General features: G+C 39.0%; 2 protein-coding genes and 2 long non-coding RNA genes across 4 annotated transcripts; 1 reads left to right on the forward strand and 3 right to left on the reverse strand.

Moving 5' to 3' along the window:
* Positions 1 to 6374: 6374 nt before the first annotated feature.
* On the forward strand, positions 6375 to 7003 carry LOC124314975. The gene is made up of 3 exons (XR_006911448.1): positions 6375 to 6494; positions 6651 to 6752; positions 6979 to 7003. It is a non-coding gene; the product is annotated as an uncharacterized LOC124314975 (long non-coding RNA).
* Positions 7004 to 7936: 933 nt separating this feature from the next.
* Positions 7937 to 9827, reverse strand: LOC124314746. The gene is made up of 2 exons (XM_046780092.1): positions 9443 to 9827; positions 7937 to 9375 (listed from the first exon to the last, which is right to left on the reverse strand). The coding sequence occupies exons 1-2, from the start codon at positions 9645 to 9647 to the stop codon at positions 8390 to 8392; spliced, it is 1191 nt and encodes a 396-aa protein (XP_046636048.1). The 5' UTR covers positions 9648 to 9827; the 3' UTR covers positions 7937 to 8389.
* On the reverse strand, positions 9698 to 16639 carry LOC124314561 (interferon-induced very large GTPase 1-like). The gene is made up of 3 exons (XM_046779757.1): positions 16514 to 16639; positions 9830 to 13246; positions 9698 to 9759 (listed from the first exon to the last, which is right to left on the reverse strand). Exons 2-3 carry the CDS (start codon positions 13236 to 13238, stop codon positions 9698 to 9700), a joined length of 3471 nt encoding a protein of 1156 aa, XP_046635713.1. The 5' UTR covers positions 13239 to 13246; positions 16514 to 16639.
* A 1862-nt stretch (positions 16640 to 18501) lies between these two features.
* On the reverse strand, positions 18502 to 18723 carry LOC124314954. Its single transcript, XR_006911417.1, has 2 exons — positions 18643 to 18723; positions 18502 to 18564 (listed from the first exon to the last, which is right to left on the reverse strand). It is a non-coding gene; the product is annotated as an uncharacterized LOC124314954 (long non-coding RNA).
* Between the last annotated feature and the right edge of the window lie 193 nt (positions 18724 to 18916).

An 18916-nucleotide genomic window follows, 5' to 3' on the forward strand; every position in this document is an offset into this window, starting at 1 on the left:
TACACGTGTAGATAACCATTGGTCAATATGTTGATTTTTTTAAAATGGAAATAAAATGCCTTTCACTCCGGACAAACGCAACCGGACGAGGAGAGGCAAACTCCGCCGGCGGGTTGGAAGAACTTGGCCGCCCAGCAAGAATCGATAGTATTATAACTTTCGCTTTTTCTTTCTTTTTTCTTTTGTAAAAGATATATTTATTTCAAAATAAAATCAACTGAACGCACAGGGAAAAGAACGAGAAGAAAAAGAATTCTCAGTGTCTGCTGCTGTGAGCGGGTCCCGGCGCGCTCTTGCCGCATCAGCGAGCGTGAAATCTCGTCGCTTCACGAATTTCTCCCATTGTTTTTCTCCCTCCTTCGTAATTTTAACTTTTTTCAAATTCTTTTTTTATTTTATCTTCCTGACATGAGCACCTCTTGTTTTTTTTTCCTTCGCATTTTAAACGTCCTTTTTTTATTGTTATGATTATTTTTATCGTGCATCCACCTGGCCGTCTACACCGGCGAAAAAAGTCTAATAAACTCTCAGATAGCTTTCACCTTGTTTCACAAGTTTTTCTGTTTCTCTCTCTCTAGTCTACAGACTGCATGGGTTGTGTTGTTTCGTAATCATTTTTCATTCATATCATCGCCTAGATAGCCTCGAGCTGTCTTCTTTCAAGAATGTTTGTATGAGTAATAAGCTGTTGGACGTGGCCCACCACCACCAACCCAAAGTCTCCGGATATTTTTCCTAAACCGCAACTGCTACACACAACACACAAGAGTGTATAATAGAAAAAAAGGAAATGATTATTATTATTATTGTATTTCCGTTCCCGATTTTTTGGTTTTTCTTCTTGTTTTGTCAATTATTCGGATTCCTCCCTGACACACAAATGAAATTTTAAAAAACAAAAAAGGAAAACAAAATTTTTCTCAACTTTTGTTTCGGCTGTGCCAGGCGGTGCTGATGGCCCGTTATATACGTTCTCTTCCTTCACGTGTAATATGTGTGGTCGATAGGATGGACGGTATTGATTTCCGAGCTGAAGCACTCAACTTCTTCTTCTTTTTGTGTGTGTGTCGAGCAGTAATGATATTAAAAGCGTAATACGACAGGACACAGTGTTGTTGTTTGTCACGTTTTCCGGCCGCTTGTCGCACCAATTAACGACGTGGGCCCCCCTCCAACAACAAAAAATGCGCTGAACTCTAACAAATTGCGTATTAATGTATAAGAATCAGTCCGGATTGGAAATAAAATCATGTTAATGGTTTCACCTCATGACATCCTTTTGTTTTGTTTTTTTCGAGCAGGTTTATACTACTACTACGCACATTGGCGAAGGGAAAACGGTCGATTACATTCCCATATTGTCGTGCGTCTATGATACGAACTTTAGATCTTGATTCCACAATTGGAAATTCTCTCCTAGATTTTTTGGGGTTTCTGGGTCAAAACGAAATAAAATGTTTTATTTTATTTTTAAAAGTATCGTGGAGCTGATAAAGTGTTGACTCATCGGTCGACTATACCAAAATAAAAATAATAAAAAAGAAAAGAAAAAAAAAACTGGTTCGGTCATTCTTGCTTAGACAATGGGAGCCAGCAGACACTGCGTCCAAAAACGTCCACGTGAAATAATAAAAGCGGCGCATTAAAAAGAAATGTATTTTAATGTGAAAAAGATGTGCGTAATAAAATAAGAATGGGGCAAGGAAATTAGCCGAGTCAAAGTCAATCTAATGGCCTACCATAAAAACGTTGAGATAGGACAATAGCACCACCACACCAACCGTTTAGAAAAAGAGTTGGCCAAATAATAGCGGCGCCATTTAAGGGCGTATAGCGAAAATTCTCTCCGACGTTTATATGATTGACGCGACTGGTTCTTATCTATTCAATAAAAAAATAATTTCCCCAAACTATGTGCAGCACGTATAAATAATAATTCCGGAATGACGAGTTCCTTTTTTTTATTTATTATTTTTCAATGACCGGTCTCATCATTCATGCTGTTTAGATATATTTACGGTTTCGCGGTTTTCTATCATGATGGAAAACGAAACGAGAAAAAATATGAATAAGGGTCATTGATGGTCGGCGGGAGAGCGTTGTTATATACCTGTTTTTCGTTGCCAGACTCTCTCACACAGCACAGTTCGCCGTGTGGTTTTCTATTGTCCGCGTGAAACCGACCGTGAGCCGAGGGTTTGATGATGATCGGCCGGAGTGCGGCTCATGATGAATGAGACCTGGCAATTCGCCTCCGCACGTCTATCCATTTCAAACTCTAGTCCTACATTATAACCTATACGTTTGGACACGTTTCCTTTATATTGTTGCTCCAAGGCTGGAAAATGTAGCAATTTCCGATTGCATTACAGTTTTTTTAAATTCGAAATTGTGTGTTTTCCCGCCGTTTTTTTTTATTATATTTTTCCACGAAACGCCAACAACTTTGGGACGTCTAGATATATTATTTGCGCATTAGGTGCGCTTTCCACACCTATGTGTGTATTTCACAGCTCTCGCATACGTATATAGAAAGTTTAATGTTGACTTAAATGACTGGCCGGCAAAGCCTTAAAGCTTTTTTGCCAGATAATAATTTGGCACGACACAATCTCAACATTTTTTTGTCTTCTTCTTCTCTGCTAGTAGATAACCGGTACTACGTATCACGTCCTTAATGATTACGTTCGTACGTTTATACCCGTTCGAGATGCTATCTTGTGTACATAATAAGACACAACCAGCTATCTAGCTATATAGCTATAGGTGCTGAGAGAACACGAAATAACAGTTTCCACGCCAAAGTTAAAAATGGCCGTGAGCCGGTTTGGGGAAAAAATGTTTCCATACCTGGCGGGCATTTTATTAGCCAATAATAATAATTCTATCGCGCAGGGGTGAAAGTGATGAGAAAGTTTTCTGAATGAAAAATCTATAGCTATAGCAGCAGCCCTATTATAGATTGAGTCGTTCTTTTTTTCTGTGGGATGCCTTTTGTTATTGTACACGTCATCGGTCGGGAGAAAATAAGAAAAAAAAAAGATGAAATATTATGGACACACAAACCGGATAATAACTTGTTTCATTTTTGAAATGAAAAAAGCCATACAAGCGTCGAAAGTTGAAGCTAAAGAGTCACCGGCGAGTGTGCAGCATATAATCGCTCAGGGCGATGATCAATAGCGGTACGTATATCCGTTGCGTCGTCGCCGCAATGCAAATTCGATTATTCTCAAGCGGAAATTAATTACATAGGGCTTTCGTGATTTTTATTCATGGCAGCCCATCATTCATTTTAGACTGGCGTCTATAGAAAATTGTGTGATGACAAAAATGGTAACAGTTGATTCGATTGCGTTGTGAACTTTTGTGCCTCTAATTTAGTTTTCAAGTGAAACCGCAGCAGAGCACAGACTGTAGTAATAAGTATTGAATTTCGCCCGGTGGACAATACAAGTCGAAGCCATATAAAAGATAAGAAGAACTGGGCTAACTGCTGGTCGGATGTATTTACAGTCGATGCGGTTGTATAATAACAATGACACGCAATAGGATATGAACAGTTGACGGGACGGACGTCAGCAGTCGAGCGAAGGTGAGCACATCGCCGAGCTCTACTGCTGACGCGTCTGGTGCTTATTATTTCTATGCAAATGCTATTGCATACAGACAGGAGTGCCATAGATAGACACACATGTGCGTGATGACGCATATAAAGGACTATGTACCATAACAGCAGGTGTGAATCCCGCCGTCAAACTTTGAGAGAGAGATGAGAGACAAAAAAAAGTTATAAGGAACGAATTTATCATTATTACATTATTATAAGGTATAATATACAATTTCATTCCCGCTGGGGGTTTTCGAACTTGATTGGAATTGCATTCGGACGAGTGGAAGAGAAAAGAAAAAAATGAGACAAAGATGGATGGAATAAGAAAGAAACGAACGGAAAGAAAATATAGTATCCTCTCAGCCGGACACACGGCGCGCTAATGATGTAACATAATAATTTACACCCTACAGCGCGCCTATTACATTTGTGATGTATTATAATATTCATAGAGCTGCTGGATGATAATAGGGAAGCCAAACTGAATATACTAAGGTCCCTTTTCAAACGAACAAAACGTTATATAGCTTGGGAAAATCCTTATTCCGCTAGACTGTGACCAGCATTTCACGAAGGAGAAGAGCATAATCGTTTCAAAAAAAAAAAACTGAACGCGGGAGAATATAATCCCAGACGCCATCTGGTTCTATTCTGACGAGGGAGGGAGGTATAGGCTACCAAATTATTTCTATTCTACCACCATATCACTACGTGACGGCGGCCGTTTTTAGAACGAACGCGCATCAGTGTTGCGAGGGAGAAAAAAGGGGGAGACCAACCCAGAAAAGGTAGAGAAACTGAACGCGGACGCCTATACAACACGGACATATATCTGTTTATAGAACGGCGGGAGAGAGCCAGAGCGGTACAGTGTATATACGTACAGACGCCCTCCTGTTTTTCTGGAAAAATAGGAAAAAAAAGATTTGTCTGTCTTTTTGACTTTATTTTTTAAGTTTTCTATACATAACTTTGTTCTTAACTTCTTCTTCTTCCACAACTGGAAATCAAACGGGAAGAAAGAAAAATTGTTATGGCCCTAACAGAGTCCCTTTGGGCCGGTATAGCGCGGGACACACTCTGTGGCGCGCGTAATGAATTGTGAAAGAGATTTATTCTCTCGACGACAAACGAAATTTCCAGGGGAAAAACTCACGAAGTTCACGAAAAAGAATCGAGGCGATAACTTGTGCTGTTCCAGTCAGAACCTCCCCCTACATCCTTGTAACAGCACCGCAAGGCGTCGTACGGTGTATATGTGTACGGGGGAATACGACGAGCGGCCGTTTCTTCCCCCCAACGTCTAATTAGTCGTCCCAGTCGTTAAATATTATTACGAGGGCAACACAAATCCACCCAGTTTTTCTTTCTTTGTTGGGGGATATTTTCACGAAATTTGAATTTTGACGTTTTCGGATGTTTGTTCTTTCAATCGGATGAGTAGATGACAGATGATTTCCACTTTCCACTTGAGAAAAGTTCATTTATGAGTTTTAGACATAAATAATGTTGTTCTATACGTACAACAGGTACAACACTTATCGGTATTTCCAGTATAGTTGACGACTCGATTAATTATTATTTCGTTTCATTTTATTTTCCGTGAGCTGGAATATTTTCTCTTATAACGCTCAACGCCATCTATGAACCGTTCATGAATTCTTTTTCCCTCTTGGCTTCCTATTGGGTCCTTGGTGGTTCTATTGTTGGCGGGTTTCTGACTAAAGTAATTATCTGCGGGTTTCGTGCAAATTTTAATTTTTTCTTGAGTCTGGCTCAGTGTGAATTGATGAGACGAACAATTTGATACTAAATAGTCCCGATCTGTTCAGTGGATGTCGAGCGAGGGTGAGAAAACCGCTTTGATCGCTTTTGAGCGGTTTGGATTTAAGGGGTGGGGGCGATTTTTAACAATATCTATGACTTGATGACTAATACCTCTGCTAATACTTTGATGTTCACTTGTACACTTGATGACTAAGCTTTCGTTTTTCGAGTTTCGAAAAAGAGACGGAAGTTTAATAATAAGATTATAAAGAAAACTGGAAACGTACGTATACCACAGACTAAGAGGGTAAAGACTACGATCAGGGATAGGGCTAAGAGGAATGCTTGAAGCGATGCTCGTCCTATGCCGTATGGTGGCGCGTCGAGCACACAAATCTAGAGCAATTATTTTTCCTCTTTCCCTACTGATTTGAGTCTTCACACACCGTAAGTTTATAATTAAACCATTTACATTTCAATAGTGATGTTTTGTGTAAATATAGCTTAGATATCCCCCATGTTGTGGGAATTTTTTTAAATTTCTATGTGATGTCTAGATACAATCTATAAATTCCTTTATTAAACCCCCTTTTTGACCATTTTCAGGCCCAGGAAACAGCGTTTCAAGATTTTCTGAAATGGTCCTGAAAATCGTGAAACGCTGTTTCCTGGGCCTGAAAATGGGCAAAAAGGGGGTTTAATAAAGGAATTTATGGATTGTATCTAGACATCACATAGAAATTTAAAAAAATTCCCACAACATGGGGGATATCTAAGCTATATTTACACAAAACATCACTATTGAAATGTAAATGGTTTAATTATAAACTTACGGTGTGTGAAGACTCAAATCAGTAGGGAAAGAGGAAAAATAATTGCTCTAGATTTGTGTGCTCGACGCGCCACCATACGGCATAGGACGAGCATCGCTTCAAGGGGTTTATAGCCGTTCGTGGTCTTTACCCTCTTAGTCTGTGCGTATACGACTATACGTGATGGCTGCAGTGCTGCACGTGTGGTGTCGGTGGCCGGTGTCAATCCTGGTCGCGTGTCTTTACTCTTTAGGCCCACAGAATCGCGTAATAGGCTACTTACACTCCATACTGTTTACCAGGTAAATATAACACTAAGAATACAAATAGAATGATTATGAGTGCTGAAACAGAAGAGTTAAATCTGTTCAAAATTAGTGAAATGATAGTTCATAACTTGAATTTATCGTGTAAGCCCAACTGTTAATGCATATTGGCTGTTTGTTTGCTCTATGTAGATTCCTTGGTGCAGATTTGAGGGCCTGATCCAGCCATCGTAGCAACAAGATACACTACTTTTGCTTGTGCTAGTATTGACCTGTCATCAGCAACAATCTTAAGTAATTTAAGTAGCCTAATGTTTTTCGTAACTTTTATTCATGTGACCTGCTAGACTGCTAGATATTTCAATGATGCATGACTTGCACGAATGCAGTGTTACAATTGAAAACTTAAATTCTCCTGTTTATTAAGTATTAGGATTTGCCCACTGTCTGATTTTCACCTTTTCCTTACTTGTTGCTTCTCCACATATTTTTCGTAACCCATTTTTTTATTTTCACTTAGATAAACAGCATCCCGTTTTGATGGGAGAAACTATCGATATTAGTCGAGTTACTTCTCTCCAATTTGTCCTCGTGTACACCCATGAGAGTGTGGGGGTATTCACGAGGACCCCCTTTTTCCTATCCTGCCTGGTGGGCTTCAACTTTTCAACGGGTGGAGCACTTGTGGAATGTGGATGCCTGGCCGTATTTCCCAGGCTAAAAGGTAGGACACATTAATCTCTATTCTTCCTTTTTGGCATACTGGTGGCGTTGATTGTAAATCGTACAATTCCGAGTACGATTTTTCCTGAGCTATGCCGTTGAATGGAACTGTTTTCTTTTGGCATTTGGTTTACTCAGTGTAAGGGTTCATTAGATAACTGATTTGTATAACGACTGCAGATCAGGCTTGTTTTTTTTTTTAATACCTCACAAGTTTCTTAAGTTCTTTGTAGGTGAAGAATCAATTTAAATTTTTTTTTTTTTTTTTTTTTTTTTTTTTTTTTTTTGCTTTTAAAACTCGCACTAAAGAGCAAAGTGCAAAGAGAAAATTTTTTGACCAACAGGGATCTGCCGCCACACCGGCACCTCCTCGTTCAATTTTTACAATGACTATTCAGAATTTTTTACAGCGTCAGTAAAGGATATCTACAATGAAATTTTCTACATTAGGACAAAAATGAACAAAACAAAAAATGCTCAATAATCTTCGTTCCTGCGATTTCATCTTCTAGCTGTTCCTTTGATTGAGGATAGATTCCGCAAATAGCTTGCAGGAATATTGGTTGAAGGTTTGAGGTTGTACTTTTTGGCAATTTTTTCGTTGTAAGTAGCTAAAATGTATCATTCAGCACACACAAAAATTGTCTTCCTTTTTTTTTTGGAGGGGGGGGGGATATATTCACGAAATTTGAATTGCAACATAAGAGTTACCCCATCAATACTCTCATTTCAACAGTTGTTTCGTGTGTATTTATTTTGATCAGTGTGAGAAACATTTAGATTCAGACGTCTGTTATTGGAATCAGCAGATGAGTACGCCTGCAGTGAAGTTGAATTTCCCGTGCGGAAACATTTGTATTTTGGCCCTAAACGCCATCTTTGAATTATTTGTAGAACTTTTTTTCCGTGCTGGATGCCTGGATCGATGCAAAAAACATGTTAACAGGTATATTTAGCAGATCCAATCATACCGTATGGCCATTGCATTTCTGCGTTTATTGAGGGGTGACGAAATGATGAATGTCTAGAATTCCAATTTGTAACTTCTTGTTTATTGTTGCATAGATATGATTAAGCAGAAACAAGGCATTATTATTATTCGCTCCAAGCGGCTTATAACAGAATTCATCAATGCATGCAAGCACAAGTTGTTGTAACTACTGAAACATAATTAAGAAATAGAAAAGAGGGAATAAAATGCTAACTTGTTATTGACTCGCAATATCCCTTTCCAGTTGTTTCTTAATGGAGGATAAATCTCGAAAATAGCTTGCGGGAATATTCTCAGACGGCTTCACCTTGTACTTTTCGGCAATTTCTTTGTTGTAAGTAGCTAAAATGTATTCGCGCACTGGCATTTCTTCTATGATCCTAGGATTTCTCCATCCGCGAAAAACAGTGGCAAAGTCTCTGTATTTATATTTGACAGTTGGGTCGTTGTTAAACAAAAATGTATCGTCTTGTTCGTAATGCTGACTGCACGTTGTGGCGTCCAGTTTATCAATACGATGAAAATGGACGCCAGCAACTCCTCCTGGCTGGTGGACTGCCTCATGAGGCGTCTTGTGATTGGCCGCCTCGATGCACAGACTTTTACATAAGCGACAACATTCATCGCAACGAGGTAGTGCTGCCTTATCGTTCGCTTTGATCATATGCTGCACTACTTCTTTACTCAGTTCTTTTGCAAAGACTTTTTGATGTCTGGTAATGGCTACTTGCTTTTTTAGCACTTCAAGCAATTTGCTTTTGCATTCCTTTTTAAATTCTTCCTGCTCTTCGTTGTCACAGTCTTCGTATTCACCACTGCAATCAATCCGAAAAGCCGAACCTAAAGTTTCACTCTGCAAATAACCTTCAAAAAATTCTTTTCGTAATTGATTGACAAATGTTTGCGCTCTTCGTTCTTTGACTTCAATTATTGCCGCTTTATCGATTGCTCGTCTCAAATCATTTTTGAATTTATGCCATTCACTATCGCCGTTGGGGACCTGTTGGGCAATTAATCGTTGAAGCACTTCTGCGTAAAACCTCTTAGGAAAACTTATGTTATCAAGTGCTTCGTTCAATTTCTTTTTTTCCAGCAAGTCAATCAAATGGAGATCCATGTGCTTTTGGATGAATCTGGCTTCGTTCAGCCAACGCTTCTTTCGAATGCCATGAAGGGTCTTTTGCACCATTTCCTTTTCGAATGCTACACAGAGTAAACAAAGAAATTGTTAAATTATTATTAATTCCGTTGGCATAATCGTAATTATTACCTGAAAAAATGACATTTTCCAAGGTGTTTGCCATGGTAGCAGCAAATAGCTGCGTCTTTTCCACGCCCTGTGAAACCATCATGAAGTATTTACGTAAAATCGCTTCGTTGGACTCGAGTTTGGCGGGAACGGAGTTTTGTTTTTCCCATTCTTTTTCAGTTTCTTTCATCAATTTGAAAATAAGTCTCATACCATGATTATGCATCACCTCACATACGGTATTTTCAGTAAGTTTGTGTGCTATGATTGTTGAATCTACCTCGCGGATAACATTGGAAATGATGCTGTCATCGTAACAGAGTTTCCCGGCGGCAATTCTGTTGACGGTGTCGTAAACGGCAGCAGCACAATTGGAAAAATTTGTTTTATTTTGTTCGGTATTCTTGCTTTTTCTCCCTTTGAAATATTCGATAAGGCCCTGCCATTGTTCGGTAAGTTTTGAAATCAAATCTGACTTTTTATCTTCTTCTTTCTTTGACTGATTAGCTTCAAAAGGTTCAACATCCCAATTTATTTTAATTTGCCTGCTGTTAAACACTCTGCTATTTTGATATACTGTCTGAATTTTACTTTGGACGTCCTTTGGAGGAAACTCGTTTTTCGCTTCAGTCAAAATGCTTCTGAACATCTCTTCGAATTTTTTATTCTTTTTTTCTTCTGTCCATGAGTTCGTTGATGACTTAAAGAGCATATTGATTTCAGTGCGCATTTTCTTCTTATATTTCTCCACGTGATACTCGTAATGAAACAACATATTAAAGGTGTTCAACAGATTACATTCCCAGTTTAAGTCTTGATCTTTCTTGTTATTTTTCCATATTTCTTTAAACTGGCGACTCCATTTTTCTCGACCTTCTTTTTTCACCATTTCGTCGACCTCTCTGTCTAATTTCTGCTTAACTGGAACTATCTCTTCACGAAGCGAAGTTCGAAAGGAGTCAAAAGAAACAGAAGAATTTGGATTGCTACCTTGAATTTGGCCGTCTTGACCTCTCATGGAAGTTGAACATAAAAATAAATTTTTTTCTTCGATAAATTTTATCATTCGTTTTCTAATGTTTTCGAAGGACTTTTCGTAGGCTTCAGCTAATTTTCGTTCAACCTCTTTGTACTCTAAATCAAATTGGTCAAACGTAGCGTGTTCCAGCACCGTGGCAAAAGTGAAGATGAAATTGGCTGAAATGATGCACTTCCAGACCTTTTCCGTGTAATCGGAAAACTCGTAGATGGATCTACTTTTCCAGAACATATTACCGCCCTTTGCATTTGTTACTCGTTGGTGGATATGTTCCCGAAACTGGATTAACCCTTTGCCGTATTCTTCATCTGGCACATCGCCTGGAGGTTGCGAATGTTTCTTGACGTTTCCTAAAATCAAAACGTCACTTTCGGATGAGTCAGTTGTGTCAAATTTAAAATCCGCAAACGGATTTTCCGATTTCAAATTAGTAGAAATTCCATTCAATTTTTGGACTTGATTAAAAGCTTCATAAAGTGAAGTTCCAAGATTTTGAATGATATTGCCCAACTTGTCCTTCTGGCTGGTGTCGATCCTATTGTAAACGAAGAACATCCTGGAACTGAGCCGGCCACCGTTGTCTTCTGCCAGTTTAGATCCTTGGTAGGCCATTAAAACAATCGGCAAAATTTCTTTTACGGCCGCGTCGTTTTCTCCTGGCATGATGACGATGGTCGCGTCTGATAATAAGATGCTCAAAGTTGCCATTTGATTGTCTCTTTTTTCGCTGCCGGGCAGACCGTGGTATTCTGGTGATCGAGTCCCTTCCGTGTCCAGTAGCAAAATGTAATCGTACTCCGGACGACCCTCGACGGCCAGCAGTTGCATGTTGACACCTCGGGTACATTGGCCGACGCTGGTTCTCATTCGGATGCCGAACATTGTGTTGAGCAATGTCGACTTTCCGCTGCTCTGGACACCCATGACGGACAAGATAAAGAGACGTTTTCCCTCCATCAACGACCCCAGTTGGTGCACAACTTCTTTTATCCATTCCGTGCGGATAATGTTGGAATCGCCGTCGAGTAGTTCAAGGCAGAATCCGTCCATTAAGTGCTGAGCGGCCAGCCGAGGGATGTTTTTTATTGCCGGCGACCGTCGTTCCGGTTCCATATCCACGTAGAGATGACTCAACTCTCTCCACAAATGTTCGATGCCGAGTACATTTTCAATCAAGTTGGTTTTAGCGGAACGAAGATTCTTTGCGACTGAATGCAAATCTGTTTCATCAGCATTGCTTAATAATTTATCACGATACGAAACCGATAAACTCTCTACCTCTTTGAATAATTCACCAAGTTCCTGTTCACCACGTTTGGCCAATTCTTTCTCTAAAACCCGAATGGATAAAACGCGGGAACAAGGGTCTTTAGTCTCAAGAAGACTGAGAAACAACCGGAGTAAAGAGTTTTTTTCAACCTGACGGGTGTCATCGCGGCGTTGTTTACGAATTACTTTGATCTTCCCGTCTTCTTCATGCACCTTTTCTTCCTTCAATCGGTTTTCCATTTTCGACTCGTGGTGTTTCGCTTCTTGCATAAAGCTTTTCTGAAGGACAAATTCAGTTTTCTTCACATTTCCCAATGATCCGATGACTGATTTGTTAATATTTGATTCGATTTTGGTCGGTGACACACACTCCAGAGAGCGGTATCCTTCAGCTTTTAATATGGGAACATCGCACAACTTCAATCGTTTTTTTGCAAAGTCGGCGTTTGAAGTTAACGTTTTATCCATACAAGTCACGATATCCGACTTGAATGCGAGTTTAAAAGTATCAGAAAGTTGGTCTTGTATGTAGAAATGAAGGAATCCGTTCACTGTTTTTATTTCTTTTTTTCTTGCCGTTCCGTCTGACGGTTTCCAAAGGCAACTAATCGACTTGTGCATCTCTACTCCGAGTGAAGCATCTTGTGAATCCAATTCCAGTTTTTTTTCTTCCGTCATAAATGCTTTGAAAAATGACTCTGATTCAATTGTCGAATCTTCAATCAAAAAGATATCGGCAAAACGACGTAGAAATGACCAAAGCGGCCTGAAATCTCCCATGACGTGCACGACCAACACGTTTTGAATTTTTTTAGTTTTAGTTTTAGGATCATCAGAAACTATGCAGCCACACCCAATTTCGGCCAGCATACTTTCCGATGAAATGTTGCTCGTGGCCAAATCGAGAAAATGGAAGCTGTCAATGTTGAAAATGCTTTTCAGAATGTCGCATGTCTGACTCTGCTTTCTCTGACGGCAGGAAATCACGGCAACGCGCGACAAGGACTTGTCCTCACTCAAACGGATATTGTCGATCCTGGGCAAGGTTATATGGCTTAGCAAGCTCAAATAATGCTTCTTGGATTTGGGAACGAACAAAGGGATGGCAGCTCTTCGTTCCAGCAGCAGACGGAAAATCTCAGCAGCGCCGGTTGCGTCAAATTCGTCGATGAGTTGCAATAGTGTATCGTAATGGCTAGTCACTTTAGAATTAGTGGTGCTTTCATTGTCTTCCGCAGTTAATAAAGAATTGAACGATGAAGGCGAATTAAGATCTAGCTCGCGCAAAGCTTTTTCTAAATCATTTTCAGAATCAGTATCATGGGTATTACCTCCTGTACCGGTTTCCGAATTCCGTACTATCTGGAGGCGATAGCGCAAACAGTTCATTAAGAGGGCCTTCAAGTTGTCTTCTTCATTGAAAGGTCTGTCGATCAGGAAAGCAGCGTAAGACTTTTTGTTGTTAAAAGTGGACTGCTGCATTCCCTTATCGTAGGTTGATAAGCTCATTTTATTTTCTGTTGCAATAATGAAAAACAAACAATACAGACACTTTATTGCATAACACATTAAACAATGCGAAATCGCTATTTCTTTATAATAATAGAAAGCAGCATTCTTTATCCCCCCCTCTAGGCTACAAGCAAATCAAAATCATTTTCGTTTCTATACGAATATGCAATATTTTGGGTGTTTACCCTATTCTATCTACTCACATTTTTTGTTTGTTTTTTTTTTTACACAAAAACCTAGAGTTATTTTTTTAAAGTGATGACTAAATTAATTAATTTTTTTATAGCTTATAGGGATTCCACATGTCTAAGATTAAATTGATGGTTTTTTTAGTTCAAAATATTTACAATGTCTAGAACTTCTTCCTTTCTGAAACGTCCCAACAGAAACGAAAATGCAGTCCCAAATTCACCCCCAGTCGTTAGTACTTCCTTGTCTACTTTGTTTTGAATTAACAGACGAACTAAGTCAGGCAAACTATTTTTCGGTTGAAAACGACAAACAAAATGCAGGGCATTCCACCCGATGTTGGTTTTGCAATTAATATCAATTTTTCTTTGGAGAAAAAGTTTAATAATGTCGATTAAGTTATCCTTTGTGTAATGGCCACACAAAATGTGGAGAGCATTAAATCTGTCGTTATTCCTCCAATTAATTTCCAAATCAAACTTTTCATTTAGAAAAAGACGAATGATGTCGATTAAATTATCTTTGTCGTAGTATCGGCATAAAATCAGAAGCGGAGTCCATCCGTCATCGTCTTTACAATTGATGTCAATTTTCCGATCGAGGAATACTCGAACAAATTCCAAAAGATTTTCTTTCTGGTAAAATCGACACAAAATAAAGAGGCAATTAAATTTGTGCCAATATTTGTCAATATCTGCTGCGCCATCCAATAAGAGTAGAACGACGTCGTTTAAGTTGTCTCGAGGATAGTATTGACATATACTTTGGAGGGCATTCCATCCGCAATTCCTTGTTAGCTGGTGGTGAACTAATATTATCGATGATTCGGATGCATAGGTTGCGTTCTCATCATCAGGTGTTGTCAAAACAAAAGCGAATTTCTTATCATGAGATTTTTCGTTGACTAGTTTGGCAAAAACATTGATTTCCTTCTGGATCCGCTTGACAAGGCGATTGTCCTCATACCAGACTTTGTCAATGGCGATATTCGTTGTCTTAGGGTCATCTTCAGTGATAATATCAGAGTTGAGCGTTTGATTTCTCACGGTTTCGAGAAAAGGCTCCGCACGACCTAACCAGGGGAAAGTAAGTTCTACGCAGAAATCCACAGAATAACTGGTCACTGTGTTTTGCAGAGTCCTTTCAGTAGGGAAAAAAGTGACGTTATCTCTATTCTGGCAGCTGATCTCTTGACGAGCTTGTTCTTTAAATCTGTTTATTATGCAGAATTCTTTGTACTTTTGATTCAGCCAACGATTACTGATGCCGTTTGGATTAAACGGGAAATTTTTATCAGTAATGCGATCTAACAAATGTCTGAAATCGTCAACGTTAACTTTGCCGCTGCGAAAATTAATGATCAATTTTCCCAATTCGGTCTTGAGCTCGCCGCGGAAAGAAGTTAGGTACCGACGGAACAGCTTTAGCTTCTCAAATAAAGGACTGATATGTTTAATCACTGAGTCGTTAAGCATCAAATTAAGTTTCGCTTCCAAGTTATCGTATTCTTCAATCAGTTGGACGCATTCAGACGCTATAGAGAGACTAACTTCATACCGAATAATAGCCGGTGCACTTTTGGGATCTTTCATCAATACAAGGGAGGAAAGCCAAACGGTGCAAGGCACACCGAGAGGCTTTCCATCGGCAATGTCTTTTGCCATCGAATCAGACGAGACTTTGACAAAAATTTTGGCAAATTCCAAAGCTTCTTCGAACGTTGTTGGTCCTTTGACATTATCAGGAAGTTTAAAATCGCCTTCAAATCGACAGTCGATATTTGACGCGCTGTCGTTATTTTTCTCTCGAGCGCTTCCTCCGACTTCGGCACCAGCACCTGTTAGTAGGTCAAATAATTTTTTCACGTTCAGTTTTAACTCGCCACTTGCTTTTTCTTCTTCATCATCGATTTCGAATCGTTTGGTGAAAGTGAAAGTAGCTTCGGCACCGTATTGAATCTCAGTGACGACGTGAGTCGCCCAGTTCGTTGCAATTTGGGGATAGCGAATTTTGCTTTCGTCTAGTTGGTCCATCGTCAAAGACTTGACAGCTGTCATGTACTTGAACCTGACATGAATGCTGGATTCACGGCAAGTACTTTCCTTCTTGTTCAGATAATTCGCCGATCCTTTGAGATCAATCAAACCCCCTAAGATGCTTATTTGTAGCGAGCCATTTACATTTAGATCTTTAAGTTTTTCGCTCAATCGATCTGACGAAATGATGGACAATTTGGTCTTATCATTCCTAGTGGTCTTTACATTTCTGAAATCGTCTTCACTCCAGCAAGTATAGCCTGTTCGGGAATGAAAAATAATAGTATGTTTAGACTACAACTTCGAACTGTGCTTGACACAAAATCGTTTGGATAAATCAGCAGGGTAGGGCTTCATGTTTTATTAGTTACCTGGAATGATTTGATCGGCCGGAGCATTGTACAGAGTACCCAAACTGAAATGTCGTCCAAATGCGGGTATTTCCAAAAATTTTGAACTCAATTCAGTAGACATTATTCTCTGCAATTTTCGTGTGAAAATCAAAGTCACAAAACGAAGTAAAAGAATTTATCAAAATCCCGATTGATGTTTTTCTTATCAACGTGGTTATCAACGAACAAAGAATTGTGGCTCAAGGTAGCATGACACTGTAATAAAATTAACTCCAGTTTTTGGTGTAAAAATCTTGTAAAATGTGAGTCGAACCTTAGACAATTTAGAATTTTTTCACTAAGAACTAATCGACTTAAATTCACTGAATTCAAAATCGTTCAAAATCAGTGTCTGCACTATGGGTTATATAACCGTGATGCTCGTAAATGGACACACACATAACTGCATATCTATTAAAGGATCGACACGAAGTTGAAGACTTTCTATTTATAAATTCGCCTGCTGGATGTGGCTGCACTACGGGTCCACAAATACCGTGCCAAGATGGCAACCGCGAACCTCCCTATAGGCTAATAAGTGTACGACTAAGACTACAGCGGGTCAGCATAATTCAGTAGGCTAATACTACAGTACGTCTAATGACTGACGTTTCAATTTTAAAATAATAGTGCATAAATTACATAGATACAGTACCTGACTTGTAAACTTGGTGTAAAAATATTATGTTGCACCGGGAAACGAAGGAGAAGAGAGTTTCAAAATTCGACGAGAACGTCCAAAGCTAAGTCTCACAACTGCAGCTAGGGGATCGTCGTTGGACACTTTTTTTATTATGAAGAGACTAATATCCTTAACATCGCGGTTAATGGGAAAGATAACAGTTATCAGAACTCTTGCAACATGTACAAAGTACGTGGATTACGTTATTTGTGTTTGTCAAATAATTCAACCAAAGATAAATTCCAATTTCATGTCCCGCTGATCTTTTTATTAACGACGATCGGTCTTGCCCCATTTTGTCTTGACGAAGAACAAATTCGAATAAAGCTTGAAGGAATAATAGTCAAAGGATTCACTTGTTCCTTCTATTTTCATTGAGGCTATTAACGAAACAGTTTTGATGATTGCTCATAAGACCAGTTTTTTCGTAATCTGTGGACTTTCATCATTTTAGTTTTTTATTTACTTTTTTACCTGCGCTTTGGCGTGATCCTTATATCAACTAGATACGACTGACGGGCGAGGCTGGTTTCGAAAATATTTGTTTTTGTTCCTGAGTGGTGCAAACCTGCTACAGCCTTGATATACAGCGATCGTGAATAGAAATGACGCCATCTAATGATCGATTTATAATGATTTTACTGGACATCGTTATTCAGCGGCTGATCTGATCTCCTCCATTGATTCGACTACAATAGCATGTATTTGTAAAACCAGTCTCTTCAGAATAGATTTTTAAGCGCGCCTCAAAATTTTACACAATTGATACCGAAGCTCTCCATCTTTTTCGTCGAACATTTCCGGGAAAAGTGTATTTGATTTAATGAAGCTTTGCTTATTAAGCTATAAGGTTATCATCGTCCTGATATATAGCAGTTTCCGTGAACCCACATAGCCGTATGTTCTTTTTTTTTTTTTTTTTCAATCGAGGGAGAGACTGTTACAAATTATCCCATTACGTATGCGGATGCACGGAGAAAAGACTACATAACAAAAGCAGCAAGAGAATTGAAACAAATTTATTCAAATAATGCACAGTTTCTTTTTGTTTCGAATGGAATGCCTGCGTGTCAGTTTTCGTGGTCACCAGTGAAAGAAATTGGGACTTGCTGACTGTTCCACGTATACGACCCAACTGCCCTACCTCAAATATAAACAAACTCGAATTATGCTTTGAAACATTTTTTTCCTGGTTGGCTTCTTGGGAACCGGAGGGTGTTATTTGTATTATGTACAAATTTCAAAGGCGGCCCTGATTCATATTTGAAATGCCGATCATTTAAAGACTTTAAGGCTTGTCTTGCAGCAATTCCCTACCCATAGATATACTGTATATGGCAATACGGTTAATTTATGCATGGTCGAGATAGTTAGATTGAATTCCTTCAACTTTTGAGTGCATCGCACTCTACTTCTGTCCTACATGTATTGTCGACTTTTGCTTCTTTTCGAACTTGGCTCGTGGTGTTACAAAGTCTCTTCTGGAATTTATTGTCCATACAGTAAAAAGACCAAGTGTTAATTCTTTGAAGTTAAATCAGATCTATTGTTTTTATATAATAAAAAATGCATTTGTGTTCAAGAAACAATGAAAGGTGCTCACAAGATGGAATACTACACATGTGAAAATTCGAGTCTAATATTAGCGTTAGTATATCCACATCCAATTCTTTTTAAATACGGGAATAAATTAACTGAAGTCCTTTTTTAAGCCAATTATTTTAGCGACCAGCAAAGGGGTCTGTGGGAGGGAAGACTACGGTCGGACACGAAGAATCAAGTAGGCAAAGGATGAAATTCCATTTTGCGGCTGTGTAATACAACTGGACATTGGAAAGTCCCAACAGGGCGGCCTTTTTTATTTCATACAGAGCCGCTATCAATTGAATGTTTCGACTTTGGACATCTTTGTACTCAGCAGCTGAGTAGCGATAGTAATAATTCATTAGGTAATTATTTTCAGGTGCCGTATGATATGAGTAGGGAGCTGCAAATGCAGAGGAGACGAGCAGCGAAAAAACGATCTTAATGAATTAAATAAAGAGAATAAATTAAGATGAAATAAGTTGAGTTGATGCAACATATAGGGTCTTGTTACTTACAGAGAGATTCATGGTAATTCCTGAGCTTGGCACTGACTCGTCTAGTTCTGGGTGTGACGAAGGTGACCGGTGTCGTATTTATACCTGATTTGAAATTCTTCCAAACCTAGGGCGTAGAGCCGTAGACTACCGGTATCTTCAAGCCGGTGCGTGTACAAACACGTTTTTATTTTAATTTTTTAAAATTTCTATGGCGTCTTACTAAAACGGAAAATTTGTTTCTTGAGGAATCCAACTCTATAAGTAGATGATAAGAAGCCTTTTTTAATAATGC

The sequence above is a fragment of the Daphnia pulicaria genome, chromosome 10, assembly GCF_021234035.1.
Source record: "Daphnia pulicaria isolate SC F1-1A chromosome 10, SC_F0-13Bv2, whole genome shotgun sequence".
Taxonomy (NCBI): Eukaryota; Metazoa; Arthropoda; class Branchiopoda; order Diplostraca; family Daphniidae; genus Daphnia; species Daphnia pulicaria.

Excerpts from the sequence above, each read along its gene's own strand:
- LOC124314746 (XM_046780092.1), bottom strand. The coding sequence starts at position 9,647 with ATGCATAATCATGGTATGAGACTTATTTTCAAATTGATGAAAGAAACT. Across the intron at positions 9,376-9,442 it reads GGAAAATGTCATTTTTTCAG|CATTCGAAAAGGAAATGGTG; the intron begins GTAATAATTACG and ends TACTCTGTGTAG.
- LOC124314561 (XM_046779757.1), bottom strand. The coding sequence starts at position 13,238 with ATGAGCTTATCAACCTACGATAAGGGAATGCAGCAGTCCACTTTTAAC. Across the intron at positions 9,760-9,829 it reads ATATTTCAAAGGGAGAAAAA|AATTGCCGCCGGGAAACTCT; the intron begins GCAAGAATACCG and ends CACCGTCAACAG.